The sequence below is a fragment of the Leucopleurus acutus genome (assembly GCF_964270905.1).
Source record: "Leucopleurus acutus genome assembly, chromosome: 4".
Lineage (NCBI taxonomy): Eukaryota > Metazoa > Chordata > Mammalia > Artiodactyla > Delphinidae > Leucopleurus > Leucopleurus acutus.
In genome coordinates this window covers 36,525,313-36,552,761 of record NC_139146.1, presented here as the reverse complement: position 1 = coordinate 36,552,761, position 27,449 = coordinate 36,525,313, and the positions used below count along the sequence as shown (strand labels likewise).

At 47.2% G+C, this 27,449-nt stretch overlaps 1 protein-coding gene across 1 annotated transcript in view; it reads right to left on the bottom strand.

Annotated features, from left to right (window-relative positions):
• Positions 1-474: 474 nt before the first annotated feature.
• EVC2 (EvC ciliary complex subunit 2) overlaps positions 475-27,449 on the bottom strand; it is a gene marked incomplete at both ends in the record, with an annotated part of 139,208 nt that continues 112,233 nt past the window's right edge. Inside the window, 6 exons of the mRNA XM_082838642.1 lie at positions 475-745; positions 3,011-3,112; positions 5,860-6,056; positions 13,168-13,255; positions 15,978-16,195; positions 24,856-25,083. Coding sequence (XP_082694768.1) covers positions 475-745; positions 3,011-3,112; positions 5,860-6,056; positions 13,168-13,255; positions 15,978-16,195; positions 24,856-25,083 — 1,104 coding nt within the window. The remainder of the gene's footprint in view (positions 746-3,010; positions 3,113-5,859; positions 6,057-13,167; positions 13,256-15,977; positions 16,196-24,855; positions 25,084-27,449) is intronic.

The following is a 27,449-nucleotide window of genomic DNA, read 5'->3' as shown; positions in this document are numbered from 1 at the left end:
AAAGCAAAGACGAGTTCCCTTGAGAAGAGCTTTAGGGAAAATGCTCTTCTTTCAAAAGCTCCCTTGATAAAAATAGCACATGTAACAAACACACAATGTGAGAGAAGAGAGAGCCTTGCCTTCAACATACAGCCCACTCTTCAGCCAGGTGTTGCGGGGATGTGAATTAGGGGCCCGGGGCTCCTTTAGACCTTCAGCAAGGTGGGACTGAAAGCAACGAGGGTTCACGGGCTGGTCCCCTGTCTCTTCATGTCCCTTGCGATGCTGAAGGGAAATGGGCCATCTGGGAATTCATGGGACCAGATTAAACTGAGCCCATGAAAGTCATGGTGAGGGAGGGAGAGTGGATGTATCTGTCCTCTGCAAGTGCAATTAACACCTGCAAGTTGTACATTATAAACACATACACACACACATGTGGGCAGGAGAAAACAAATCTTTCTGTCTTCAGACTCCCTGGAGCTTTCCTTTGGGCTAGTTCATGCCCAAGGCCCAAGTGGCCTTTTTGGCATTCAGAAAGTTCTTCTTCTTTTTCCTGGGAGGAAGGTGCAGTGAGATCTCCGGCTCCTTTGGATTTCTGAAGATAAAGAGCTTTTCGCCAGTGTTTAATAAATCAATGGTTTCTGCCCCTACAATGGGCACCGGGGCCAGTTCACCAATGGACTCCAGTGACAGGTGTGGCCAACTTCCTTTTCCAGAGAATATCACCCTCTCTCTGAGAGGGGGACACGTCTTCTTTAATATGCTAAAGAAAGAACAGAAGATCAGATACGACGTTTTTGGCAACTGACTCTCCTGTGTCCTGAAAGAGTTCTCTAGGAAAACCCCCTTTTGTCCCTAGGGCCCCAATCAAGTGTCTTTTAAAGAAAGGTTTTTCCCTGTGGTTGCCAGGTTGCCCCTGAGATTAGCTGAAGCCTGTGGCAGTGGTGGCTGCAGACAGCTCTCACCAACTCATGACTGTTCACTTTTGTGGAGTTTTGTGAGCCTGTGGTCATCATATTGTCAGCACGGAATCAGCCATGGTGGGAGTGTTTCACACCACGGAAACTAAGTGCTACAAATCAGAGCTCCCATCTCCCCCCGGAACAATTGTGAGACATTTCCTAGGACACCCCTGCCTGTGGGCTTCACACTAAAAGCAGGCTGGTAAAACCTGATTATAAAGCAACAGTTAGAAGTTAGGTAAAATGTGTTTGAAATAGGACAGAGCAACACACTTTAGAATATCCTGTAAAAGGACTGCTGGAATCCTGCCCATAAGCAGTCCAGTCTCTTGATAATGGTTGTGACTCCTCCTGAGAGCGCTCTACAACCTGAAAGCCACAGGGTCCTGTGCCCAAGCGGTGCAGGACGAGGCCATGTCACTGGGGGTCGACCTACTGGAGGCCACTGGTAGGCTCGTGGGCCCTTCCTGAACAGGCGTGGCCAATGAGGCTCCATCCCCCTCAGCACGAACTCCTGCCCTGGCAGCTGCATGATCTGAGTAAGGACTCAAAGGCAACTCGGACTGATTCACAGTCTCTCCTCCTCCCACCATCGTACACAGCATCTCAAGGCAAAAAGGCGAGTACAGTGATCCGAGACAGTGGCGCCAGGGTTCTCCTGATCTGTACTCGCCCACCCGTGTCAGTGCAGCCCAGGAAGGCATTCAGCAGCCCCATCCCCATGCTAATCTAGAACAATTGACTTCCGTTCCTTCGTGGAGCGCTTTACAGTATACAGCTTGAATTTAATTTTCTTGGTTTGGGCTCAGTATCCGGTTCTAATTTCTCTGGGACTAAATTCTGATACCTGGCCCATTATCAATGGCTCCCAGAGTTTTATTCATGGACTATTTGGGAAGCTTGTCTCTGCGGCTTCACCGGAGCCCTGAGAAATTATGGAAGGGGCAGGACACTTCTCTTGGACATCCTCTGTTTACAGAGCACACTTTGGTTATCACATTTTAACCTTTTATGTTAAACGGTCTAACGTAACTCTTGTGACTCACGTTACCCTTTTTCCGAATCTCTAGGGGGAAACACGCGAGACCCTTGGTCTGTTGTTTGTAGCACCCTAAAACCGTGCTGCCTCTAACTTGCCTCTGCTCTCCAGGTGTGCAGTCACCACAGGTGAAAGAGAAGGCACTCAAGAGAGTGAGCAGAGCGCTGGCCCGGAAGTTCAGGGAAATAAAGGGACCCTAAATCCCACGGTCACTTTTAACAGCTGCAGGCATGGGGTCTCTTCCTCTGACCTCCCTGAGCTGGTGAGGCGTGGCCGTGGCATTTCCCTCACTTTCCAGAAAGTGGGGAGGCTCAGTGCAGCAAGGCGAGAGAGGGCTTTGTAAACTATAAAGTCTGAACATTTATAAGGACTTATTCTCCTTCTAATGAGATTCCATTTAAAAAGAGCCATTAGTTAAAATAAATACTGCAATTAAAATGCTAATAAGTGACAACATTCTCCCACTGATAGCTGGTGGCTATCTTCAGCTCATAAACTAAGTGCACTTTGCATTTTTTTTTCAATTGAAGTATAGTTGATTTACAATATTGTGTTCGTTTCAGGTGTACAGCAAAGTGCACCTTTTCCATTTTAGGTTATTACAAGCTATTGAATATAGTTCCCCGTGCTATACAGTAAATCCTTGTTGCTTATCTATTTTATATCTAGTAGTTTGTATCTGTTAATTCCCTACTCCTAATTTATCCCTCCCCACCCTGCCCCCACTATCCCCTTTGGTAACCGTAAGGTGGTATTCTATGTCTGTGAGTCTATTTCTGTTTTGTAAATAAGTTCATCTGTATGACTTTTAAAATTCCACATATAAGTGGTATCATATGATATCTGTCTTTCTCTGCTTACTTCACTTCAAACTAAGCCCACTTTGAATAAAGACTGCGGTCTTTAGGGAAGGAATGTTGACATGTTTGCAGTAACCCTCCCTTTGTGGTCCCCTCCACCTCCCCTTCCCAGCTCACAGGCAGCCTGGCTGCCCTCCTCAGCCCACCTGAGCAGATGCCCTCATTACCTCTCCTTCCTCTTGTGAGCCCAGAGCATCTTTTCTAATCCTCTGCTTAGCAGTTCTCCTCGAAGTTTGCTCTCAAAGGCTTGCCACCAGCCCTGATGTTTCCTGAGGGCAAGAAGGGAGAGTTCTTGTATTTTCAAAAAGAACAGAATCTTCAAGCGATGCAAAATCTTAAAAAGCACTATGGGGACTCCTTCCCTCAGCGTGACCTTTGGCTGACATGAGAAACGCTGAGAGTCTTCACGTTTGTTCTCTCACTCACTCTGTGAACACTGATCAAGGATCTTTTCTGGCCAAGTCAAGACACGGTCTCTGCCGCAAGGGGTCCCCAATCCACGGGTCACAGACAGGTCCCGGGTGACATCGGTCAGATAAAGGAAGGCTGCCGAGATGCGGGACACTTGAGCTGGATCTTGGTATCCCAGCAGGGAACGCATGGTACATTCGAGAAGGAATGGGCTCTCTGCCTTGGCCTGTGTGCAGTCCACCTCCCCCGCTGGAGCGGACACCCCACGCAGCAGGACTGTCCCTTACTCTCCCACGTGCACCAGTGCCTAAGACAGTCGACCATGCTAGGATCTCAGTGAGTGTTCATGAATATATGAATAAGAAGGTTGAGAAGGCACAGTGGAAGCTTGGAAGGTGGGTGAGGCAGGGAGTCCTCATGCCACGTGAAGAGGTGTGATTCTCGACCGAAGAAGGGACAGTGTATAAGGAATAGGGGGTGGGGAGGTGTTCGCAGGCTTGGGCTCAAGTTAAGTCAGTAAAGATCAGTGTAGCAGAGAGTCCTGTCTATGCCTGCCTCTGGCCAAGTTCATACTCTGCCTCAGCTGGTTCACACTGCCCAGCTGGTGGGGTGAAGGACCCTTGCCCACGCTGGGCCAGGCTCTCTGTCCCAGGAGTCTAGCTCTTGGGCAGAGAAGGCTGGTCCTCTGAAGGGAGCACCCAGAGAGGATGGTCTCCGTGCTCTCCTTGTCCTGCCCATACAGGGACCCGGCGTACAGCTCTTCCTGGATTCTGACAGGTTCCTCACACACCCTTTCTTGCTTAGATTCATCAGTCAGTTTCTGCTGCGTGAAACCCAAGACTCTGAACTGACGGTGTGCCCAAGTACCAGTCGCTTGGGACACAGGAGTAGTGACTGCCCTGCCCTAAGAGGCTATGGTGAGTGGCTTTTGACTCCAGACGTCATCCAGTCTACTTGGCCATGAGGTCGGGCTACACAAGGGCATGCCCATGCTCCACACTCCTGGCGACACGCCACCTGGGTGCTCCTGCTTTGTCCCACATCCACCTGCCCATGCCGGCTTACCAGCCTCCCAAACTAAACTGGCCGAAGGGGAGCCCGTAAATAAGGTCCTCGTGGGCAGCCCTCAGGCAGAGGTGACATCGCTGTGACCCTGCACATTCCTGCTCCAGCGTCACCACCGACATCTGCCACCTTCATGCTCTTGCCTGACTGGACACTGAGAGAAACCAGGCTGAGACATGCAACTCTCTGACCGCACCCAGCTCTCTGACCACGCCCACACCAGCCCTGACCCCACCCACACCCCAGCTCCTGTGACCACACTCACATCCAGCCCTCGTGGTGGGCCCCACCAACTCTAGGAAGGCTCGTCCCAGCCCCTGTGGACTCCCACCCCTGCTCAACAGCTGTTGTTCCCAGGCTCCTATCCTTCCTTTCACCCTAACCCTACTCTTAGCCCTCAGCTGAGTCAGGGACCCCCTTTACGCGTCAGGAAAAATAATGTACATACACACCTTTCCACACAATCATGCCATTTTGGAAGACTCATGGGCTCCGAGACACCCGTCCCCAGCCTCCTGTGGGTCCTGGTTGAGGACCTCGGCTTCACTGCCTGGCCTTCAACACTTTCAGGTCTGCTCGCGGCTTTCCTTGTAGCCTCACCCCCAGCAAATTCTGCTCTCAGGTGGCACCACTGGCTGCCCCAAACCCACCTTATCCACAGCCACACTTCATGTCTTGACTTATAAAGACCCTTAACCGATCAAACGCACACCTGAAACTTGACCCTAAAAAAGTAGCTCTGCAGCATTACCCATAATTGAGGAGAAATGAACGCAAACTAAATGTCCAGTAAGAGGATAACAGTTACATACACTATGCTACACACCTCAGTGGAACAACAGGCAGCTCTTAAAAATAATATCTATGGAGATGTTTCAATAACTGGGAAAAGTATGAATTTTAATTTGTTAATAAAAACAGCAGAAATAGCGTCAAAATACTGTGATAATTAGAAAGCCGTCTGCACGTGGACAAGAGTCAAAAGGTAATAAGCAAACTTGCCTCTGATATAAGGTTCTGAAAAGCACGACACAAGGTTGTATATACTGGGATTCCTATACACACACACACACACACACACACACACACACAATGCACACACTCATAAAACCCAGCAGAGGAAACATGTTCTGGAGGAAGAATGGTAGCAAAATGCTAACAGCCATTTTCTCCAGCTGATAGAACAATGGATATATTTTTCTTCTTTTTCTTTATGTATTTATTGTATTTATTTATTTCCTTTATTATTTATTCCTTGGGCTGTAAATATGCATATCTGGCATATTTACAGCCCAAGGCAACTTATTCTCTTAAGATCCTACTGGGGAAATGAATTGGTGATGAAAAGAGAAGCTGTGGACAAAATACTTGGGTCTGCCGTGACTTACACAGAGGATGCATCGCGACTCTCCGGGATGCTGTCTGTTTCTTGAGCAAAGAAATTCCCCTGGGAAGGCGGGTGTGCTTGTGCCCCGTGGTCCCGCTCCCCTCTCCCATCTGTTCCCTCTACAGGGACCTCGTTTTCCCACCCTGTACTCACCCCCTCCTGCCCAGGTCAGCCTGCACCCCGCCGCCGTCACTCTCCGCTGTGTGGTCCTGATGCCTCTGGCCCGCGGGATCCAGCACGGAGAGCAGCTCGGGCTGCAAGGCTGCAGGCGCAGCCACGCTCAGGAGCCAACGCAGCGTGCTTCCCGGCAGCATCGCCAGCTTCGACAGGTAGGACGCCAGTCTCAGCTCCTAGAGAAGTGAACGCAGGGACTCAGAGCCTCACGGCTCTAACCTTGACGAGCAGCACGTTTTAATGGATCACAGTCTTAGGACTTTTTGTCCCAGGGAGATAAATATTTTAGCACCTCAGTCTTGAAACCGTGTTCCCAAAGTCACAGAGCTGTCAAGAAAGATCTATTTGGCCAGCAGCCTTGGCTTGCCATGACATTCCCCAAGCCTTCATCCATCCCTTCCAACTACTCGCCACTCACTCTTCAGAGCTGCAGCCTGGGCCCATGAGTCATTTCTCCTTCTACTCATGTTCGATGAGGCGATAGGGCTCAGAGGGAACAGCACAGACTGGAAACGACTGAAATGTGCCTAAATCAGTGGATGGTTAAAGAAACTGTGCTATGGCCATGCCACGGAATACCAGTCTGCAGTGAAAGGGAAGAACTGGATGGATCCCTAGGGCATTTCGCTGCGTAAAAAGAGCCAGGCCCCGTTGTACTTCCACGTGAATAACATTCCAGAGGTGACAAAATTTAGAGATGGGGAACAGAGCATTAGCGGCCAGGGTTAGGGGTGTGGAGGGGAAGTGGATATAACTATAAAAGCGTAGCACAAATAGGTCTTTGTGGTGACCAAACAGTTCGACATCTTAAATGCGGTGTCATGCTAAACTACATGTGGTGAAGTGACACAGAACTATACATGCATTCTATATGCAAGTCGACTTTCTGCTTTTGATATTGTCCCAGGGTCCTGTAAGATGCAACCATGGGGGGAAACAGTGAAACAGGGGTCAGGGCACTGGAACTCTCCGTACTAGCTTTGCAACTTCCTGTGAACCTAAAAGTATTTCAGAAAAAGGTTTGAAAAGGAGAAAGAGAGAGTACAGGCAGGCTCTGCACGCCCCCAAACCTGTGTTGGCTCCCAGCCCCAATGCACAGAACTGTGTGTCCTTGGGAAGTGTCTTTATTTCTCTTCAGGCCCCAGCTCCCTCACACTGTAAAATGAGTTAACAATAATACCTATGTCAAAAGGCTTTGTGAGGACAAAATGAGCTGTGACGTGTAAAACTGGTCTGTGTTAAGAAGGCAAACTCCCTTTTTTAGCAACAGCGTGGGCATGCCTGGCCACCTGGCCAACCAGAGACCTTCCCTGGGATTTTATACAGCAAACCCAGGAGGAAAAAAGCACTTTATACAGCAAAACCAGGAGAGCTGGATGCTGAAAGGCCATCAGCTCAGGGCTGTCAACTTTCATGTCCCTTCCTGTGTGGAATAAGCTTATTAGTGGACACAAAGAAACAGGGGAGAGAGACAGAGAAGGAGAGAGAACCACAAAGAGTCCTTTGCCAGTTGAGCCCCCAGAGCTCAGCTCTGCTCTTGGAGGGGACAGTCAGGGTATTAATACATTTCGTTTACACTCAAACTAGTTTGAAATGAATTTCTGTTACCTTCACCTCAAAAGAATTCTGACTTTACAAGACATCTAAGTGCCGTGCTTGACAAATCAAGGTCATTCAGTGAGTGTTGGTCGTTGCTGTTGTTACAGTATTTGTATGAGTTTCCTATTGCAGCTGTAACAGATCACCCCAAACTTGGGCTTAAAACAACACACATTTATTCTCTTACGGTTCTGGAGGCCAGAAGTCTGAAATCAGTGTCACTGGGCTAAAGTCAAGGTCACCCAGGCTGGCTCCTTCTGGAGGCTCCCGGGGAGAATCCCTTCCCTGGCCTTCCCTAGCGTCAGCTGCTGCCTGCATTCTTTGGCGTATGGCCCCTTCCTCCACCTTCAAAGTTCATCCTCCAATCCCTGCTTCTGTCATTCTCACATGGCCTTCTCTTCAAGCTGTGACTCCTGCTTTCCTCTTGTAAGGACACTTGTGATTACATTTAGGGCCCACTGGGATAATCGAGGATAACACCCTCATCTTAAAATCCTTAATCACATCTGCAAAATCCCCTTTGCCATAGAAGGTCATATTCACAGGTTCTGGGAATTAGGACTTAGACATGTTTGGTGGGCCATTGTGCCAGATTATTAGTACACTTATTCATTCAACCAACACCACGATGGAGTCCTACTGGGCGCCAGACCCTGTTCCAGGCACTGGAGGCAGAGCAGTAAGTAACACAGACAAAGTCTCTGCCTTCATGAGGCTCACAGTCAGACAAAGAGACAGATGGTAAGCCTACAAAGAAACACCGTATCAGGCAGTGTAGGTGCCAGGATGCAAAACAAGGCAGGATAAATAGACAGAGGGTGAGGGGCGGGGGTGGCTGATATTTGAGACAGGTAGTCAGGGAAGGCTTCTCCGAGGAGGTGACATCTGAGCAGGGACCTGAATGAAGTGAGGAAGTGAACCACGGGCACATGGAAGGGAAGAGCTTTCCAGGCAGAGGGAAGGCAAGGGCAAAGACCCTGAGGTGGGGATATCCTTGGCACGTTTCATGGAGAGCGAAGGAGGCCAGTGTGGCTGGCATGGACCGTGTGAGAAGGAGAGTGACAACAGTTAAGTTGGGACAAGTGGCGGGGGATCAGCTCATACGGACCTTTTCATCGTAGGGAGAATTTTGACTTGTCTTCATGGTGAGCTGGGGAGTCACTGCAGGAATTTAAGCAGTGGGAATGGCATGAGCTGATTCTCATTTTTTAAAGATGACTTTGGATGACACAGGGGCCATGAACCATCTGCAACAAGTGAGGTAGCAGAGGAGCGGCATCTCAGGCAAGAGATGGTAGCTGTGTGAGCCAGAGTGGTGGAGGGGAGGTGGTGAGAAGTGGTGGGACGCGGGAGACTCTTTGATGGTAGAGCCAACAAGCTTCGTTGAAAGACAAGAATAAAGGATGACTCCACCATCTTTCACTTGGGCTGCTGGGTAACTGGTGTCATTTACTCAGATGAGTGGAGCAAGCCTGGGACGGGGGACTGTCAGTCACTCGGAGTTCTGTTTGGACAGGTTAAGTCACTAATGGCGATATCAAGTCTCAAGTTCAGGGCAGGGGTCTGGAGCTAAGATCAGATGGTAATCAGTGTGGGGATGACATCAGCAAGGGAGTGAAGGTAGATGAGAGGGAATGAGGTCCAACGACCGCGTCCTCAGGCTCCCAACGTCCAAAGGCCACGATGCATCCAACACAGGGGCTTGACCACAGGTAGCCAGAGGGCTGGGAGAGAACCAGGTGTCCAGGGTTTGGAAGCCAAGGAGGGAACATATTCAAGAAAAGGGCAGTGGATCAAGTGCCACAGAGAGGTCAAGAAGGACAAAGACATGGACTTGACCACTGGATTTGGAAACATGGGGCTGCTTACTACTTTGACCAATGCTTTCAGTGCCGTGATGGGGAAAAGTGTTATTATAAATACCAAGCTCTTTCCTTGCGACCCGTGTGCTTCCTTCTGCCTGTAGTACACTCTTCCCCAACGTACTCTCTGTCTGGCTCTCCTCAACTCATTCTTTTGGTTTCTACACCAGTGTGGGGCTCCTGGAGGCCTTTCCTGACCCCACATTCTGGGACAGATGCCTCTCCTCTGCTTTTCTCTGGTGTTAATCAACTCTCTTCTGTCCAATTCTTGTATAAAATTCAGTTGTCCAATTTCTCATATGTCTCTGCAGGGAGGTTTTAGGATGGGGTCAGCACCATATGCGTCTCTACCTCCAGCATTTAACCCGGTTCCCAGCACAGAGAAAAACATCAACAGACGTGGGTCGAATAAATGAAGGATAAACTCCATCAACACCCTGTAGACTCACTTCTTCCTGAGGCAGAGGAGTAACCCTTCATCACTGGGATCCCCACTGGTGAATATGGGGACCCGCCGGCCCACTGCCATGGCTTTCCCAGCTCTGAAGCTTTCTGATCAATAAAATAATCCTTAACAAAGGTCAATTAACTGGGTCGAGTCTTCCTGAAGGAGGTGACACAAAAAGCATCTGTGTGGGTCACTTCTAGAGACTGAAATGAATCACAAAGCAACTGTTCATGCAGAAGACGGTGGCAGAAAGACCAGGCTTAACAGCAGGCCCTGCCTGTCCCTCTCTCCTGTTCTGCTTCACCACCACTGGACCTGGCACGGATTTCCATTGTTTGGGTGTATCTTGGCATATCTCATCCTTGCCTTGATCTTTAAGAAATACTGCTAATTTTAAGGAATCAAACAATGTAGAAAAGCACAAAAATGTTAAAGTAATTATTCCAAATGCCACTATCCAGAAATAGTTATCGGCACCATTAGGCAAACCACGTTCCAGGAATATTTTTAGGCATATACATAAGTAGATGAATGGAGGGATAGATGGATGGGTGGGTACACAGATGGACAGATGGGTGAATGGATAGATGGATGATGGATAGTGGGTGGATGGATGGACGGGTGGTTAGGTGGATAGATGGACGAGTGGCCAAATGGACAGATGGATAGATGGATGGATGGATGGTGGGTGGGTGGATGGATGGATGGACAGACAGATGGACTGATGGATAGATGGGTGGATGGATGGACGGGTAGACAAATGGACAAGTGAATGGATGGATGGATAGACAGACAGATGGAGTGACGGCCAGATGGATGGATGGACATGACTATAAAAATGAGATCATAATCCACATAAAATACTATTTGGTTTATGTATTTATTTTGTTAATTGCCTGCTTTCCCCACCAGAATATCAGCTCCTGAGAGCATGGGCTTTATCTGTTTTTTTTTTTTTTTTTTTTTTTTTTTTTGCAGTACACAGGCCTCTCACTGCTGTGGCCTCTCCTGTTGCGGAGCACAGGCTCCGGACGTGCAGGCTCAGCGGCCATGGCTCACGGGCCCAGCCTCTCCGCGGCATGTGGGATCCTCCCGGACCGGGGCACGAACCCGCGTCCCCTGCATCGGCAGGCGGACTCTCAACCACTGCGCCACCAGGGAAGCCCTATCTGTTTTGTTTGCTGCTAAAATCCCAGTGCCTAGGATAGCACTTGCCACTTACTAGGAGCACAGTCAATATTATTCAAGAACAAAGCCCGTTTAGAAGATCTTAAGCTGAATCTAAGTCATCCTTTATGTGGTTAGAAAAGAATGCCACTCTGTTGTCTAGAGTGGCTGCAGTCATGCTGGAGCCCCAGGGGAGAAAGGAGGCGAGTTCAGTGAGGACCACAGATGGGGTCCCAGCCTCTCCCCACAGCACAGGGAAACTTCCTGCCTTGTGGGGTTAGTACCATTCATTTTTAAATGAGCACCCCCTTCCTGTTTTATTCATGAAGCAATTAGGAAATACTTTGCTTTAAAGGGAATTGTGCAGTAGCATGAAATGGAATGAGGAGAGCCTTTAAAGGGAAAAAAGCCCTGATTTTAAACCAGCCCCCACTGACTGGCTATGGGACCCCGGCTAAGTCACGTCACCTCTCTGACCCTCAGTTTCTTCATCTGTCAGGTGATGATCCTCTCCATGCCTCTCCTCAACGCTGGGCTGATATCAGCTGCTGTTTGTATCGTCACCATCACAGAAGGGCTGATGGATTTGCAGCAGTGCCCTGGGGAGGCTCTTCCCGCTGCCAGGGTCCCCAGAGCAACGGTGAGCATGAACTGGGATGATGTGTGATGTGTCTAGCACAGAGCAGGCATTCGAGAGTGTTATTTTGATATTGTCATAAACATGCAAAAAAGGAGGAGTTGGCAAAGTTGCATAAACATGGAAACATGGGTGCTCGTTTGGAAACTATCCTTCAGCAAATTTGGGAATTCAAACTGTGCTGTCCCTAAGGCAGTGTAACCATGAGGAAAGAAAACAGAAGAGAGAGAGAGAGAGAGACAGACAGATCACAAGAGAAAGAAGAAGAAAAAGGAGGAGAAGGAGGAAGAGGAGGAGGGGGGGAGGAGTAGAGTAGGAGGAAGAACAGGGAGACAGGGAGGGAGACCTGGGCCTCCTTCGTTATCATCTTGCCTGGTACAGAGAAGAAACAGGTGAAATACAGGAGGCCGCTAAACAGGGAGTGATGGTTAACTTTACAGGTCATCTTGTCTGGGCCACAGTGTCAAGATATTTGGACAAACATCATTCTGGATGTTTCTTTGAAGGAGCTTTTGGATGAGATTAACATTTAAGTCAGTGGACTTAAAGTAGATTGCTTTGATGTGGGTGGGCCCCATCTAAGCAGGTGAAGGCCCAAACAGAAAAAAGACTGACCTCTGAGCCACAGTGAATTCTGCCACTAGTGGGCCTTTGGACTTGAACTGTTAACATCAGCTCTTCCCTGGGTCTCTAGCCTGGTGGTCTATCTTGCCAGCCTACTTGGACTTGCCAGTCTCCATAATCACATGAGCTAATTCCTTAAAGTAAGTCTCTCTCTCCTTCTCTCCCCCCCACCAAGTCTTTGTGGTTCTGTTTCTCTGAAAAATCCTCACTAATACACAGGGCCTGGAAAAGAAATCAGTTGAGTAGACTTTGCTGAGGGGACTCTACAAGGCACAGGGTTGGGGGCAGAGAAAAACCACGCCCTGACTATAGGGCCAATTCTTTAGCAGCGTTCACAGTTTAAAAGAGGCAACAAATCAGAAATGAATCTGGATGAAATTCCACATGTGACACTTTGGCTGTCTGTCAATTCTCTTAGTTACAAAGAAGAAAGGGGGTGGGCGGACAATCAGAGTGAGTGTGGAGATGGCTCAGTTCCCCCAGAGACCCAGGCCAGGGGCATCATGTGCTCTGCAGGGAAACTGAGCAGAAAGAGCACACCCTGTGTAGTCACCTACCCCAGGCTGAATCCTGAGCTCCAAGGAACGGCAGTGAGCCCTGGAGCCCTCACGCCACCAATCTGGGCATGGTTCCTCTATTTGAAAAATGGATACATTAAATGTATATATTAAACTTACTTAAGACTGAGAAGAAGAAGGTTTGGGTGCCTGTCTAATTACAGAAACTGACCAGGGCAATGATTACTATTGTCATTGCTGCTGCCGTGACCCCTGATCAAATGTCCTCTATGTGCTGGCCCTGGGCCAGGGGTTTTCACAGATCTGCTTGGCAGCTCCCAAGGTTCGTGTTATCATCCCCATCCTGAGGGTGAGGAATCGTGGACGCTGAGAAAAGGGTGAAGTGACGAGCTGGCAAGGGATGGACCCAGGACATGGCAAACTTGTTCTCACCTGGCTGTACAGGGTCACAAAGGTGTCCGTCTCCATATTCTCCAGCAAATCTTCAAGCATGACACTGTTCTCTTGCTCCTCTCTCAAACTAGAGTGAAAACAAAATCTATATGAGTCCAGTTTTGTTACAAAGCTAGTTATTTAAATCCTAGTTATTTAAACAACAAGGGATCACAAACCTAATCAACATGATTTAAAAAAAAAAAATCCATCCAAAGAGGTGGCCAGAAGAAGCTTGCTGGTTTTTAGCTAGATTACCTTGCAAATAATGTACCAGGGAGGGCTCACCAGGAGGGAGAGCTCCTCGAAGCAAGAAGTTTTGTGGGAGCCACATGGAGACTTTTCTGTGGCTTTGCAGGGCAATCTGTGATCTGCATGGCTATTAGCGTAACTGATGCCATCTTGGGTCCTTACAGTCTCTCCTGTCCTTCTGCTGACCCACCTAGGACTGTGCAGTGAATCACTTCTCTGTCATCAAGGGCTTTGTAGTTAATAGATATTGTTTAATAATCATTAGGACCAGGTAGCCTCTATGCTTTGTTCGTCCCCAGGCAAGGATGAAAACCTTCCCTGAAGTATTCTTGGCACCCACGAGACTAGTTACCTGTTCATAAATCTTGACTTAGGAATGCACGTCCTATTTCCAAGCACCTATCCCCATACCTTAGGTTAACTATAAAATTGTCCCAATGGCCCCTTGGTGGTGCGGAATGCAGCTATGAAGGCTTCTGGATTATTGTCTGCTTGACCCCACCTTGTGAGGATGTTACCCTAGATAAACAGATCCATTGGTTATGTGGAGCTGCCTGCCTTGTTTTTCGGTCTCAAGATGCCTGCTCAGTTCGGTGGGCACTTTTCCTTCCCTCTGACCTCCAACCGTGATCCTAAGTTGAAAACTCTCAGTATTAGTTGTCATGCTTGTGCTCAAGAACACCAAGATCTGGAGTCTTCAATTACCATGTGACCTTGTGTTGAAGCGGGCCCAGAACCATCTCCCGATGGACCTGACTCTGACCACAGAGGCTGGGTGGCACCTTATCACACGAGGTCTCTATCAGGCGTCTTGACTTCCCCACAAGGAGGTCCTCCCAGCCTATCCCTCAGCCAATCAAAGTTGGCATCTTGGGTTATCCATCCTGCATTCCTGCTGGTTAATACAATCCAAACCCAATCTGCAGGTACACTTCATACCAAAAGCTCGATCATCAGCATTTTCCACCATGAAGCATGGAATACGTTACTAAAATCCTAAATCAAGTCTAAATCAAGTCAACATCTCTGAGCATTTTCCTCTGATCAAACAGATTCAGTCTTTTATGCAATTATTTCAATGGAAAACAGAACTGCACTTTGATGTTGTGTTTACACAGAAAAGCGTAATCAAATACATTAAAATAACCTGTAATCTCACCACACAGAAATTACATGTATTACAATTTGGCCTATTTGCTTCAGTTAATTTGTGTGTATGTTTTCAAAAATGAAATCATGCTGTATATATAGTTTTTACCCTGTCCTTCACATGTCAACATTATATTCACAATGGAAAATTATGAAGCTGTTAAAAATTATGTTTTCCAGAAGATATATGTACCTCTATGTTCACTGCAACACTATTTACAATAGCTAAGATATGGAAGCAACCTAAGTGTCCATCCATAGATGAATGGACAAAGAAGATGTGGTATATATACACAGTGGAATATCATTCAGCTGTAAAAAATGGATGAAATCTTGCATTTGGAGCAACATGGATAGACCTGGAGGGTATTATGCTAGGTGAAATAAGTCAGACAGAGACAAACAAATACCGTATGGTTTCACTTATATATATGGAATGTAAAAAACAAAACAAACGAACAAACAAGACAGAAACAGACTCATGGATACAGAGAACAAACTGGTGGTTGCTGGGTTGGGTTGAGGGGAAGGGGGTGGGAGGAAAGCCAAAATAGGTGAAGGGGATTAAGAGATACAAACTTCCAACTATAAAATAAATAAGTTATGGGGATGTAATATACACATAGGGAATATAGTCAGTAATACTGTAACAACTTTGTATGGTGATGGATGGTAACTGGTTTTACTGCAGTGATCATTTCATAATGTATAAAAATATTGAATCACTATGTTGTACACCTGAAACTAATACAATCTTGTATGTTAATTGTAACTCAAAAATAAAATAAAATACCTAGACTCTGTAAGGGAAAAAATATTTTTTTCAACAGTTTTTAATGCCATGGGCAAAGGCTAATTGTCTAATTAATCGAAAAAGAATGCAAAAAACAACAACAAAAAAGAAGATCAGGGGGTTCTGTCTGTTTTATAATTTTACAAAAGCAGGATATAAATATTATGTTTATGGTGAGGCCTGAGTAAGGCCTGTATTCACTGCATCGTGCAAATGTCAATTCCTGGTCTGGATAATGTGTTGTTATCCTGTGAGATGTTGCCATTGGGGGAAGCTGGGTGATGGGCCATGGAACATCTGCACTATTTTTTTCAACTTCTTGTGAGTCTATAATTATTTCAAAATAAAAAGCTGAAAAATATTACCTTCAGTAAAACTTCAATATTAAATATTCAATAGAAATTAAATATTAAAAGACTCAAAAAATGAAGTATAAAAAGAGGTCAGGGAAGAAGCCTGTTACAAAGTTAGCAGCTCGTGCCTGAGTGCTGGGAGGACCTCTCAGACGGCAGCACGACAGCCCAGGTGGGCCTTATCCCGCTGAGTCTGAGAGGCCAGGTGCCCCCCTGGCCTGCGGGGACTGAGCCTACACACTGCCCTTGGGCCCTTGGCTCACCTCTGCTGGTGACGCTCCAGTAACTTCTGACCCTTGCTCAGGGCCCGTCGCAGGACAGCCGAAACCTGCCTTTCAGAATCTGTCTCCTCCTCCGGCTCGTGCAGAAGCCCAGGCCCCTCACCTGCCCACTGCTGCCGACTCTCCAGGGCCCGCTGCAGCTGGGCCGCCTCTTGGTGTGCCAGCTGGTCCTCCAGCTTCCTCTCCAGCTCCTGGAGCTCCTGCACACAGAGGGGCAGGTGATGAGCCCAAGGCAGGTGGACCGCAGGATAAAATCCGCCCCGCTTGGCACGGCGCTGCAAGCCTAGCACCACCTCCTTTCGCTGTCTCCCGGATCTGGCTGTGCCAAACAGCATGACGAGACTGCATCTGGGTCTCTCACACCTCCGTGCCTTTGCACACACTGTACACCCACCTGCAGGGCCTTTCCCCGTTTGCCTGGCCAACTCTGAGTCTTCTTTCGAGGACTGGCTTTAGAAGAACCTCCTCAGGAAAGGGCTCTGTTCTGTGTTGGTCTCAGCCTGTGGACTGTGATGGTACTAGCTGGAGATGCCTGGGGGTCCACACTCCCTGGGGCAGCGCCCACAGGCATTTTCCTGATGGGCTGATGTCAAGGTTGAACCAGCCCTTGTGGTTCTTATGATTGCACGACTCAACCTCACAACCATCAAGGACCTTGAAAAAACAAGGTTTATTCCTCACAGGCCCTGGAGGGTACACGGCACACCCAGGCCACACAGCAGGGTCGCAAAGAGAGAGACAGCATGGCCCTTGGATGGTCAAGGGTGGGGTGCCTATTGTTTCACTGGTTCACTCTTTGTTGGTGAACTTAAATCAGAAGAGCAGGAATCGAGGCGCAGGGAGGGCAAAGCAGGGTCACTCAAGAGGTCAGGTATGTAGGTCAACCAGAGCTTTCCAAAAAAGGGAAATTCATGGGTGGGGCAGCCTGACTTTTATCTAGTTGTTTAGTTGGCAACCTGTTTATTTTCAGATGATGTCTTTGAAACGGATGCCTCGACAATCAGAAGCTGAATGTCAGGCACTTATATTACAATCAAAAAAGCTAATTGTCAGGCACTTACTAACGGCTCCCTAAGTCCCCTGGGAGATGCAGACTCCCCCTCCTCAACTGTCCACTCACCATCCCTCGTATTTTCCCATCACAGACTGAATGAATATTTGTGGTCCCTCAAAATCCACATGCTGAATCCCTAATCCCCAGTGGGATGGGGCTTGGAGGTGTGGCCTTTGGGGGTAATTAGGTTTAGATAAAGTTACAAGGATGGGGCCCCCAAGATGGGATTAGTCCCCTTACAGAACAAGGAAGAGACCAGAGCTCCCTCTCTCTGCCACGTGAGGACACAGTGAGAAGGCAGCCATCTGCAAGCCCGGAAGGATTCTTCTCAACAGAAACAGAATCAGCCGGCACTTTGATCTCAGACTTCCCAGTCTCCAAAACTGTGAGAAAATAAATGTTTGTTATTTAAGCCCTGCAGTCTATGGTATTTGGATACAGCAGCATGAGCAGATTAGGACAGTGCTCCACTTTCTGCTAGAGTGTGAGCTCCTGGGGGGCAGGGCTGCGTTTCCATCCCCCAACCTGCAGCACATAGCAGCTCCCTGGCAGCTCCCACCTGTTTCTAAAACACATGGGTTGGGCTTCCCTGGTGGCGCAGTGGTTGGGAGTCCGCCTGCCGATGCGGGGGACGTGGGTTCGTGCCTCGGTCCGGGTGGGCCATGGCTGCTGGATCTGCGCGTCCAGAGCCTGTGGTCCGCAACGGGAGAGGCCACAGCAGTGAGAGGCCCGCGTACCGCAAAAAAAAAAAAAAGAGTTAAAACACATGGGTTATCAGCACGTAACCTACATGGCGAAAGCTGTGCTGGACCAGCAACCATGGATAACACCTAACACTGACAGTACGCAGGTCAAGCCTGACCCACTCTAAGTGCTGTGTTTATTCATCTCATTGAATCCTTATAAAAACTGTAAGGAGTATCTTATTTTCCCTGTTACAAATGATGCAACTGAGGCAGGGAGACAAAGTAATTTTCCAGGCCATGCAATTCTTAAGTGGCAGAACCAGAATACGGGGCCAGGCCAGCTGGCTCCAGGGTTTGTGTCCTTAACCCCCAGGCTATACTGTCTCTCACTGGCCAGACAGAAGAAATCTGCATTCCGAGGCCACCAGAGTCAGAGAATCTGGGTACAAGAGACTGTCCACAGCCTGCTTAGATGGGTAAGAGAGGGCAGGCAGGAAGGTCCCAAGCCTTGTAAAATGCAGACACACCGAATCTATTATTCACCAACTGGCCATTGTTCTATGTGGGGTGGAGTGAGGATGGGGCTTAATCGTAAGAGGCCTTGGTTAGGTGTCATCAGGAGATGGTGGCCCTTGGTCCTCCTAAATTTTGTGCAAAACCGTCTGCCTGTCTGCAGAGGGGCCAAAGCTTGCATCAAATGCTCAGAAGGGTCTCAAAGTCCCCCAGAGGCTCAGAAACCAAGGCAGAAGAGAAAATGGCCAGAGAGGTAAACTGAAGTCATAGTGTGGAGAGTGCCTGGGTTGTGCCGTCACGGCCGTGGAAGCTTTGGAATGCTCTGAGCGTGGGCTACCATCACACTGAGATCTCCAATTATGACCATCCTTCTCGTTGCTGCGTCCCAAATTGGAAACATAACCAAACACAGCATTTCCAACAGCGCTAATGAGTTTCCCTCAGCGTGTTCTGTCAGCATGCCCGGAGCCTGGTCACGGACCAGGCTTCCACTGAGGCAGCCCCCAGCCCACAGTGTGGGGAAGGAAAGGACAGATCCACGCCTGCCAGTGTCCCCAAAACAGGCAGAGCACAGAGAGCTGGCGAGTCACACTTCGGTTTTCCGAGACCGGGTTAGCCCTGGTTAGGAACAGGAAACAAGGTGGGAACCTGGTATCCTGCAGGTTCTAAGATGCTGATGGGAGGTTCTCCCAGAGGTCAGTTCTCCTCCAAACCCCTGCCACTTAGCACAACTGGAATCCAAGATTCGGTTCTAGAACTGTCTTCCTTAATGCCTGCTCTCTTCACTAGAGTTTAGATGCTCAGGTAGGGACTCTGGGACTGTCTTGTTCATCCTTCTCCCCAGCAGGAAGCAGGCACCTGGCTTGTGGAAGGAGTCACAGTAATCAGCAATATCTTACTAATAGTAATAATAGCAGCAATTAGCACATACCGAATGCCCACCTTGCGCTAGATTTGATTCACGCTATCTTTACATGAATTAATTTATTTAATCTTCACAAAACAGCACAAGGTAGTCCCATTTTATCGATAAGGTAGCTCAGGCGCAGACAGCGTGAGGAAATCTCCTGAAGTCCCAAGAACCCAAGAGAGGAGTGATTTTAATTTCTCTGACTCTGGGCCCCATCTCTCGCTTCTATTGTCTCTGGAAAGCATTATGTAGGCACCTTTTGAATGAATGGATGGTTGGACAGATGGACAAATGATGATGATGAAGACAGACACACAGGCAGATAGAGAGACAGTTCCAGGCCTTTTATTGGGCACAAGGGATGCTGGGGTGAATGAGATATGGCCCCTAGACTCTGGAAACTCACGGTTTAGCGTGGGAGACAGTTGTTCAAACACAGTAACAGTGACAGGTAACAGCCCGTCTCTGGGAATCGCGATGGAGAGTTATTTGAGTACAGAGCTGGGAGAAACCAACTCTGTCCAAGGGAATCATGGATGGCTTCACAGAGGAGGCAACATTCGGCTTGTCTAAGAATGTGGAGAGGAGTTTGCACGTGGGCAGCAGAAGCATTCTAGGCAGAGGTCCTTCCAAGGAATGAAGGCCTGAATGTGTCTCAAGTGTTCAGGAAGCTGCAAGAAGGTCCAGGGGCTAAAACTCAGAGTCCGAGGGAGGGAGGGGTAGAGGATAAATATTAAAATATGGAGCTGGGAATGGGGCTGTCACTGATCATTTTTATTTTTCAGAAAGCCTCCTCTGGCTGCAGCGTGGAGGAGACTGCAGAGGGAAAGAGGAAGGCGGGTGGAAATCAATGTCAGGACAGGAGCCAGGCTTTGCAGGCAGGAGGTGTGGGCTCTGCTTTCCAGCTGTGGGACCCTGGTGAAATGCGTTAACCCTCCTAAGCCTCAACTCCATCTGTAGAATGGGAAAAAAATCATCCTGGGGTTGACAGAAAGTTTACACACTTAACACGATGCCTTGGGCTTAACGAGAGCTCAGTGAGTGCAAGCTACTCTTGGTGTGATTTTTGGTTTTCAGATTTGTCTGAAGAGTGAAGCTGGGCGGCAAAGGTCAGAAGTGAGAAAATTCCAGCAGGATCGACAGACTGGGTGACTGGCAGCAAGTGGGCAGTAAGGCAGAGGGGGAGAAGAGAAAGATGTCCAGTCCAGGCTTGGAAAAGTGGATATGCAGCCACTGAAATTGAAATGCAAATACAGTGGGTACAGTTAGTCTGGGGTCACATTATCTGTATGAGTAAGTCCATCCCATTTAAATTTGCCCATGATTCAGTTATGCCTTTGCCTATGTCCCAATTTCACAAAATGAGTCTAAATCTTTCATCAAGTGAGGGGAACTTGATACAGTTTTCTTAGGAGTCATTGCTTCCAAAGCATTTCATTTCATGCTTTTTAAAATTCTCCTGAATGTGAAACAGCTTAAAAGCCCGTTCCCAATGGGAAAGTGGTTTTCCCAGAATGATCAGATTGCAGAATGAAAGTCTAATACCAGGAGCAAAATGACAGGTTTGTCTTCCCTCCAAATGCAAATCTTCACTGCAAAAAACCCGGCATCGTATCCATCGCTGTACCAGGAATTTAATCATGCAGATCCTCTGATTTATCATCAGTTGCTTCCAATTCAGGACACATTAACTCTTCTATTCTAAACACGCTTGAGAATAAGAAAGCTTTGATGTTACTCAAAAGGGCTTTAAGATAAAATTGAAAATGTAAGTGTTGTGCTGCCCAATTACTAATGGGAATAAGGGTCGTTGCAAGTGGAAAGGGCCATTCGGTGTCTTGACTGAGGTGCTTCTCAGAGCATTTATGATGAAGAGATGAACTGGGAACTGAAAGCCAGAGGTTCCTAGTGTCTTATTTTGTTCCTCATTTGTTTGATACATGACCTTGGACCTGCCCTTCCTCTGAAGGCCTCACCTGCTTCATCTATAATTCCTGGCAATGTCCACCTCCATGCCAATCACCCGGCAGCGATATTTACTGTGGGTTTTGGGTAAACATCCTGCAGGTATTTCCTCCTATTATTAATTTGCTAAGGAGTCTTAAGTTGAATGGGTGCTGAATTCAATAAAATACTTGTTCTGTATATACTGAAATGATCATAGGAGTCATTTCTTTAATCTGTTAATCTAATGAATTTTGTACATGAATGTTTTAATGTTAAACCAACCTTACATTCCTGAGAAAAACTCAGTCCGGTCATGCTGTATTAAATCCTTTTTACAGACGGCTGGATTAGGTCAATATTTTGTTTACGAATTGTACATCTATGCTCAAAGTAAGACAACTGTAATTGTTCTTTCTCGTACTATTCATGTCTGCTTTTGGTGTCAAGGTTATCTGAGCTTCATGAAATGAGGAATATTCCCTATTTTTTTTAACATCAGAAATAATCCTTATATGAGATTGGAAAAACTTGCTACCTTAAGGTTTGGTGGAGCTCACCTGTAAAACTATCAAGGCAAGATATCTTTGCACGTGTGTCAGAAGATTTCAAAACGACTGAATCAATTTCTTTCGTGGTAATAGACCTATACAGATTTTTTTTCTAGTTGAACCAATCTTGGTGATCTATAATTTTTTAGAAAATTTTCTTTCATTGCAATGTCTAAAGTCATCTACATAAAATTATTGTTCACAGAATTCTCTTATTTTTTAAAACTCTAGGGCATCTATTGTTATGTTGATTTTTATACTTTGGATATTACTTGTCCCTTATCTCTTTTTTAAATGGTCAGTCTTTCTGGATATTTGTATATTTATTAGACTTTTCTCAAAAAATTCAACATTTCATTTTATTGATTCTCTCTACTGTAGTTTTGTTTTTAATTTTATTTATTCTCTTTTCCTTCCCTCTACTTTCTACAGGTTCATTTGTGGTTGTTATCCCCCTAACTTTTTGTTTTGTTTTGTTTTTTGTTTTTTGGGTTTTTTTTTGCGGTACGTGGGCCTCTCACTGTTCTGGTCTCTCCCGCCGCGGAGCACAGGCTCCGGACGCGCAGGCTCAGCGGCCATGGCTCACGGGCCCAGCCGCTCCGCGGCATGTGGGATCTTCCCGGACCGGGGCACGAACCCGTGTCCCCTGCATCGGCAGGCGGACTCTCAACGACCGCGCCACCAGGGAAGCCCCCCACTAACTTTTTATATGATTTCAATTGTGAGCCTTTCTTCTTTTTCAATATAAGTTAAGGGCATAAATTTCTCTCTAACAACTGCTTTTTTAGAGAGAAAAAAAAGCAGTTAGAAACGTCGTATCTACATTATTTTTCTGTTCTTTGAATTTTAAAATTTCCATTTCTTTGATTTGAAAATTTCCATTCTTTTGATTTGAAAATTTCCATTTCTTTGAAAATTTGATTTCTTTGATCCATGAATTATTAAGAAGTATGTTTAATACTTCCAAAGTATGGAAGTTTTAATCTCTTAAAAAAACGGATTTAAACTTAATTGTCCTTTTTCAAAAAGGTGGTCGACAGGGTAATGCATGGTCAATTACTTTTTAACTGTTCTAATATGAGCTGAAGAAAAACGTATGTTCGTTAACCGTTAGCTGTGAGATTTTGCATGTGTGCATTAAATACAGGTTGTTAAATGTGTGATTCAGTCCATCTGTATCTTCACTGGTGTTTCATCTGATCGATGTTCAACCACAGAAGGTGGTGTGCTGAAAGTTCCCACCATGATGAGACATCTCTCAATTTCTCCCTGTTTGGTCGATTTTTCTTTTTGTTGTTTTGGGTCTTTTACCACATACATGCAAGTTGAGAATCTCTCTGCTCTCTGGGTGAATGAAACTTTGAAATCATTTTGGAATTATCTTTAACTTTTTAAATAATTTCATACATCATTCTTTTATACTCTATACTGATAATTCAGACATCTACGGTCCTTGGGGATTTTAATCTGCTGGTGTTTTGTTTCTCTTACCCACAGGTCCTCTTGTCTTGCATCTTTATGTGTTCAGTGACTCTTTAAATTTTAATTGAGAACTCATAGAAATCCTGAGGTGCCCGGATTGAGAACATTTTCCTCTGGACAGGATCTGCCTTAGCTTTAGCCATGCGCCAGGGCAAGCATCCCACCTGGACCTATTTAAATTTAATTTATCACCTTGGAGATTTCCCGACTGAATGGCTAAAGTATTTTTGGATTCCTTCATCACATTAGAAGAAGCCTCTGGTGACAAATTCAGAGGAAGCTCACACCCCGCCCCCCTCACCCCCTGCCACCAGCAGGGCTGAAGATGGACAGGTTACCCTGGTGGCTGCTTTGACCACAGGTGGCTTTCTCTTCCCGCCTCACTGGGCATTCCGTCTCCTCAGGACATCCCACAGCCCCATCTCCTAGTCCTTCAAATTAATCCCCTATCCCTGGGCGTTCTGGGTTTCACCCTTTGCCCCTAGATTTCAGCCTCTGGATTTGCTTCTATCTCCCTCTATGAGTTCAGCTTCTCCAGGCTATCCTTAGCCCTCGGGGATTTTCCTCATTCTCTTGCAAAGTCACAAAGCATTAAAAAGTATGTTTATTTTTATTTACCCAGCATTTGGATGTTTTGTGCTGGGATATCAGCAAAGCTTCCCCTTCTTTCCTATCCCTACAAACAGGTGTCACAGTGCAGGGTGCACTATGTTTGCTGGAAAAATAGCTTGGACTCTTCAGGCTCTCATGTTATTTATGACTTCTGTAAAGAAATGACGGGAACCCCCATTAGCAAGCTCAACTAGTCCATGAACATGACCCAGGGGTCTGAAGTGAGAAAGGGATACATTTCTGGCTCCTGTCACTCAGTAGCTCTGTGGACCTCGGAAAGAACCTGACCTGCCACCTGCCCGAATCTCATTTCTTTACTTGAGAATTGAGCACAGAAAAGGTACCGACTTCATGGCATGGCTCGATGATTAACTGGCATAATGCCTGACAAAGCGCGTAACTGCAAAGCAGCATAAAATCGCAACTTATTAATAATCATGCTTAAATGATCATCTTAAGACGCACAATTAAGTAATGAATTGTTAATGCTTAAATGAGAGTACACCCATTTCACAGCCCATTAGTGCTTGCCTGCCACACACGCGACACTCGATAAATGTGAGTTCCCTTTCCTCACTGTAACTATTATAATAATACATGAAATTCTAAAATTATACATACAGGGACTAAAATTAGTCCTCAAAACCATTACGTCGGTAGCTTTTGTTTTACAAGTATACCTCCCACGCCTTGAAAAAAATGCAGCATGTAGGAATAATTAGAATTTTGAAAATAAAAAATAATCCGTTATTTCACAGCATCTAAGGCGCCAGTCATTGAAAGCGACACAGCTATTTTTCATAGTAGTATGAAAGATACAATACTGCTGTTGGCTGCAAGAGGCACCCCAGTTTCCCAGATTTTAAAAATGTTAAAATTCAAAAGGTTTGCTTCTTTGGAGGCAATGAAATAGAGCAGCCTTGGGCTGCAAGGGTGCACCATCCTCCTATGGAAGTTTCCTCACTCAACCCTCTCCAGGACGCTGCAGTGGGCACAGGACAGTGGACCACCCACCTAATGGTGGGAGAAGTGGAGGTGGCCACCAGAACGAAACGCCAAGGTATGTGGTGCGGCCCCCTGCGCCTTCCTTCCCAGGTCTGTCACTCACCGGGCTGTGCGACTCCAGGATCTGCGTGCAGGCTGCCTTGGTCAGGGTCTCTGACGCGCTCAGCTCCTCCAGGAGCAGGTCCTGGATGGTCAGGAGGGCAGTGTATGCCCACAGGGTCTTGGCCATCCTGGCCGCCTTCTGGAACTGCAGGGAGACGAGGGACTCGGCGAAGCGTCCCTCCTGGGCCTCCAGCAGCTGCACCCTCTCGCGAAGCAACTCTCCTCGGACCTGGGAGGGGCCAGCCAGAGAACCAGAGAACAGTAAGTGGAGGGACGGCGGAGGACAGAGCACGCGGCTGACAAAAGCACGGTGTATGTATATTCGTGCAGGCAGGCAGCCGGTCATCCATTCGGGATTCTGAAGAAGGTCTCAAGGCAGCCGCGTTGGAATCTCAGTGCGCAGTTTAAGACAGCAAGGGCCTCTCTGCTTATAAAGATGCTGCGGGACTTTCAGAGTCCAGCTGTTCATTCCACATTTATCACTCTCGGAGGTAAATCGAACTGTGTTGCTCTCCAGGGCAAATTCCTTCAAGCCTCCCATCTTAAAGGATGAAAATTCAGTCTTCCTAACACAGCCCCTAAGGCCCTCCCCTCCCCGATCCCAGCTAAGGTACAGCTGGAAAGGTCTGGTCTGTTCTGCCACCTCCACCCACACACGTGGGACTTCCATTACTCCTGACAGTTCAGGGCCTTGCACACCATGCTCTTTGTGTCTATCATCTGAGCTCTTCGCTATGATTCAAACATCCCTCATCTTTGTCCTCCTGAAAATCTCCTACTTGGCCTTTGCGTCTCTGGTTCCCAAGGAGCCCCTCTGAAGCATCCTCACTCTGCACATCTGTCGCCCTCCTTGTGTTTCTTTTGTCTCTCAAGCTCCTCTCCCCAGCTGGTACCACACTGCTTACCCCACCAGGACAGAGCTCTTCCAGGGGAGGGCCCAACACCCGAGGGGCCCAGCAGCCTCTAGATGAGAGAATCCATTCATTATACTCATTCACTCAACTAAGTAGTTCATTCCAGCTTCTCTACATTTTTTCTCTGCTATCACTACCTCTTACACTTTCTCTAGGAAACTTGCTACAGGGAACAACATAGTCTACTGCTTCTCTGATTTCACCACCCGAGCCCCTAAAGGCAGGTCCCTGTAAGTGTGCACGCCTCTCCCCTGCACAGGAAGCTAAAGTACAACCCCAAAAGTAGCCTACACAAGCATCATATCTCGATGAAGCCTTTCATTTCATCTTTAAAGGTTTGTGGAATATATTCACAATAGCCGAAGTCAAAGCAACCCAAGAACCCCCTCAACAGATGTACGGATAAACAAAATGGGGTCTATCTATACAGTGGAATATTACGCAGCCTTAAAAAGGAAGGAAATTCTAGCACATGCTACAACATGGATGACATTATGCCGAGAGAAATCAACCAGTCACGAAAGGACAAATCCCGTATGATTCCATTTATATGAGTTTCCTAGAGTAGTCAAATTCATAGAGCCAGAAAGTAGGATGGTGGTTGCCAAGGGCTGGGGAGAGGAGGGGGTGGGAGTTAGTGCTTCATGGGGACAGAGCGTCAGTTTGGGAAGATTAAAAGTTCTGGAGATGGAGGGTGGTGACAGCTGCATACAACATGAATGTACTTAATGCCACTGAACTGGATCCTGAAAAAATGGTTAAGGTGGTACATTTCATGTTACGTGTATTGTACCACAATAAAAAAAATGGAATTTTGTTTGCTGCTACGTAACCTATTTTTAAGATTTGTATGTTTATATTCAGAGGTTATAAAGTAGCTGGCCCAAGGGAAAATATTTACACGGCACAGAGGCTGGCAGAAGATGGTGGCCCGGGTTCTCCCAGGGCTGTGCAATTTTCCTGTGCCCATTGTGTGTCCTTCAGAGGAAGGCAAATCCCAGTTTAAAGAGATCAGATTTCACCTGTGTGATCTGTCCTTCAGGAAAAACTCTGCTGCAGGAAGGAGGAAAAAGTGCCCCAAAGAAGCAAATAGCCCACTTTGGGTATTATTGGCTGGAAAAGAAAACTCTGCTGGGGGACCTGCAAAGGCTTCTTGGAGGGGTGGCGCTTACCACAGGCCATGGAGAAGGAAGGACAACAAGTGAAACTAGTTCTTCAAAGACACGCTGTGGGGACCTGCATATTTGGATCACAAAGCAGCCCACGAGCAACAGGGATCAGAGGCAATAACACACAGAACTACAGCATGAAAACAGCTTCTCTGGAAGAAGACACTTCATTTCCCTGCTTGAAAGGAAACATGAAGTCTTGTTATCAAAAGGATGCTACCAGTCTTTCCCTAGTTTGGAGCACCAGGTGACAGCCACTTGTGACAGTCCGGTGATCTGTTTCCATGGTAATTACGGATCACTGGCCTGCGCCTTCCAGGTGGGCTTTCTTCGAGGGCCAGCAACTATACTCAGCTTGTGTGGAGGAGCCTGCACAGCTCGTAGAGGTGGTCCAATGTCCTTGCAAGACTGGGCGATGCCCTGTGAGAATGGGGCCCCAAGAGCGCTGTCTGATTACTTCCTCATGGGGACACTTGGAAACTGAGTCTCTGAAGTGCTTTACAGATCCTAAC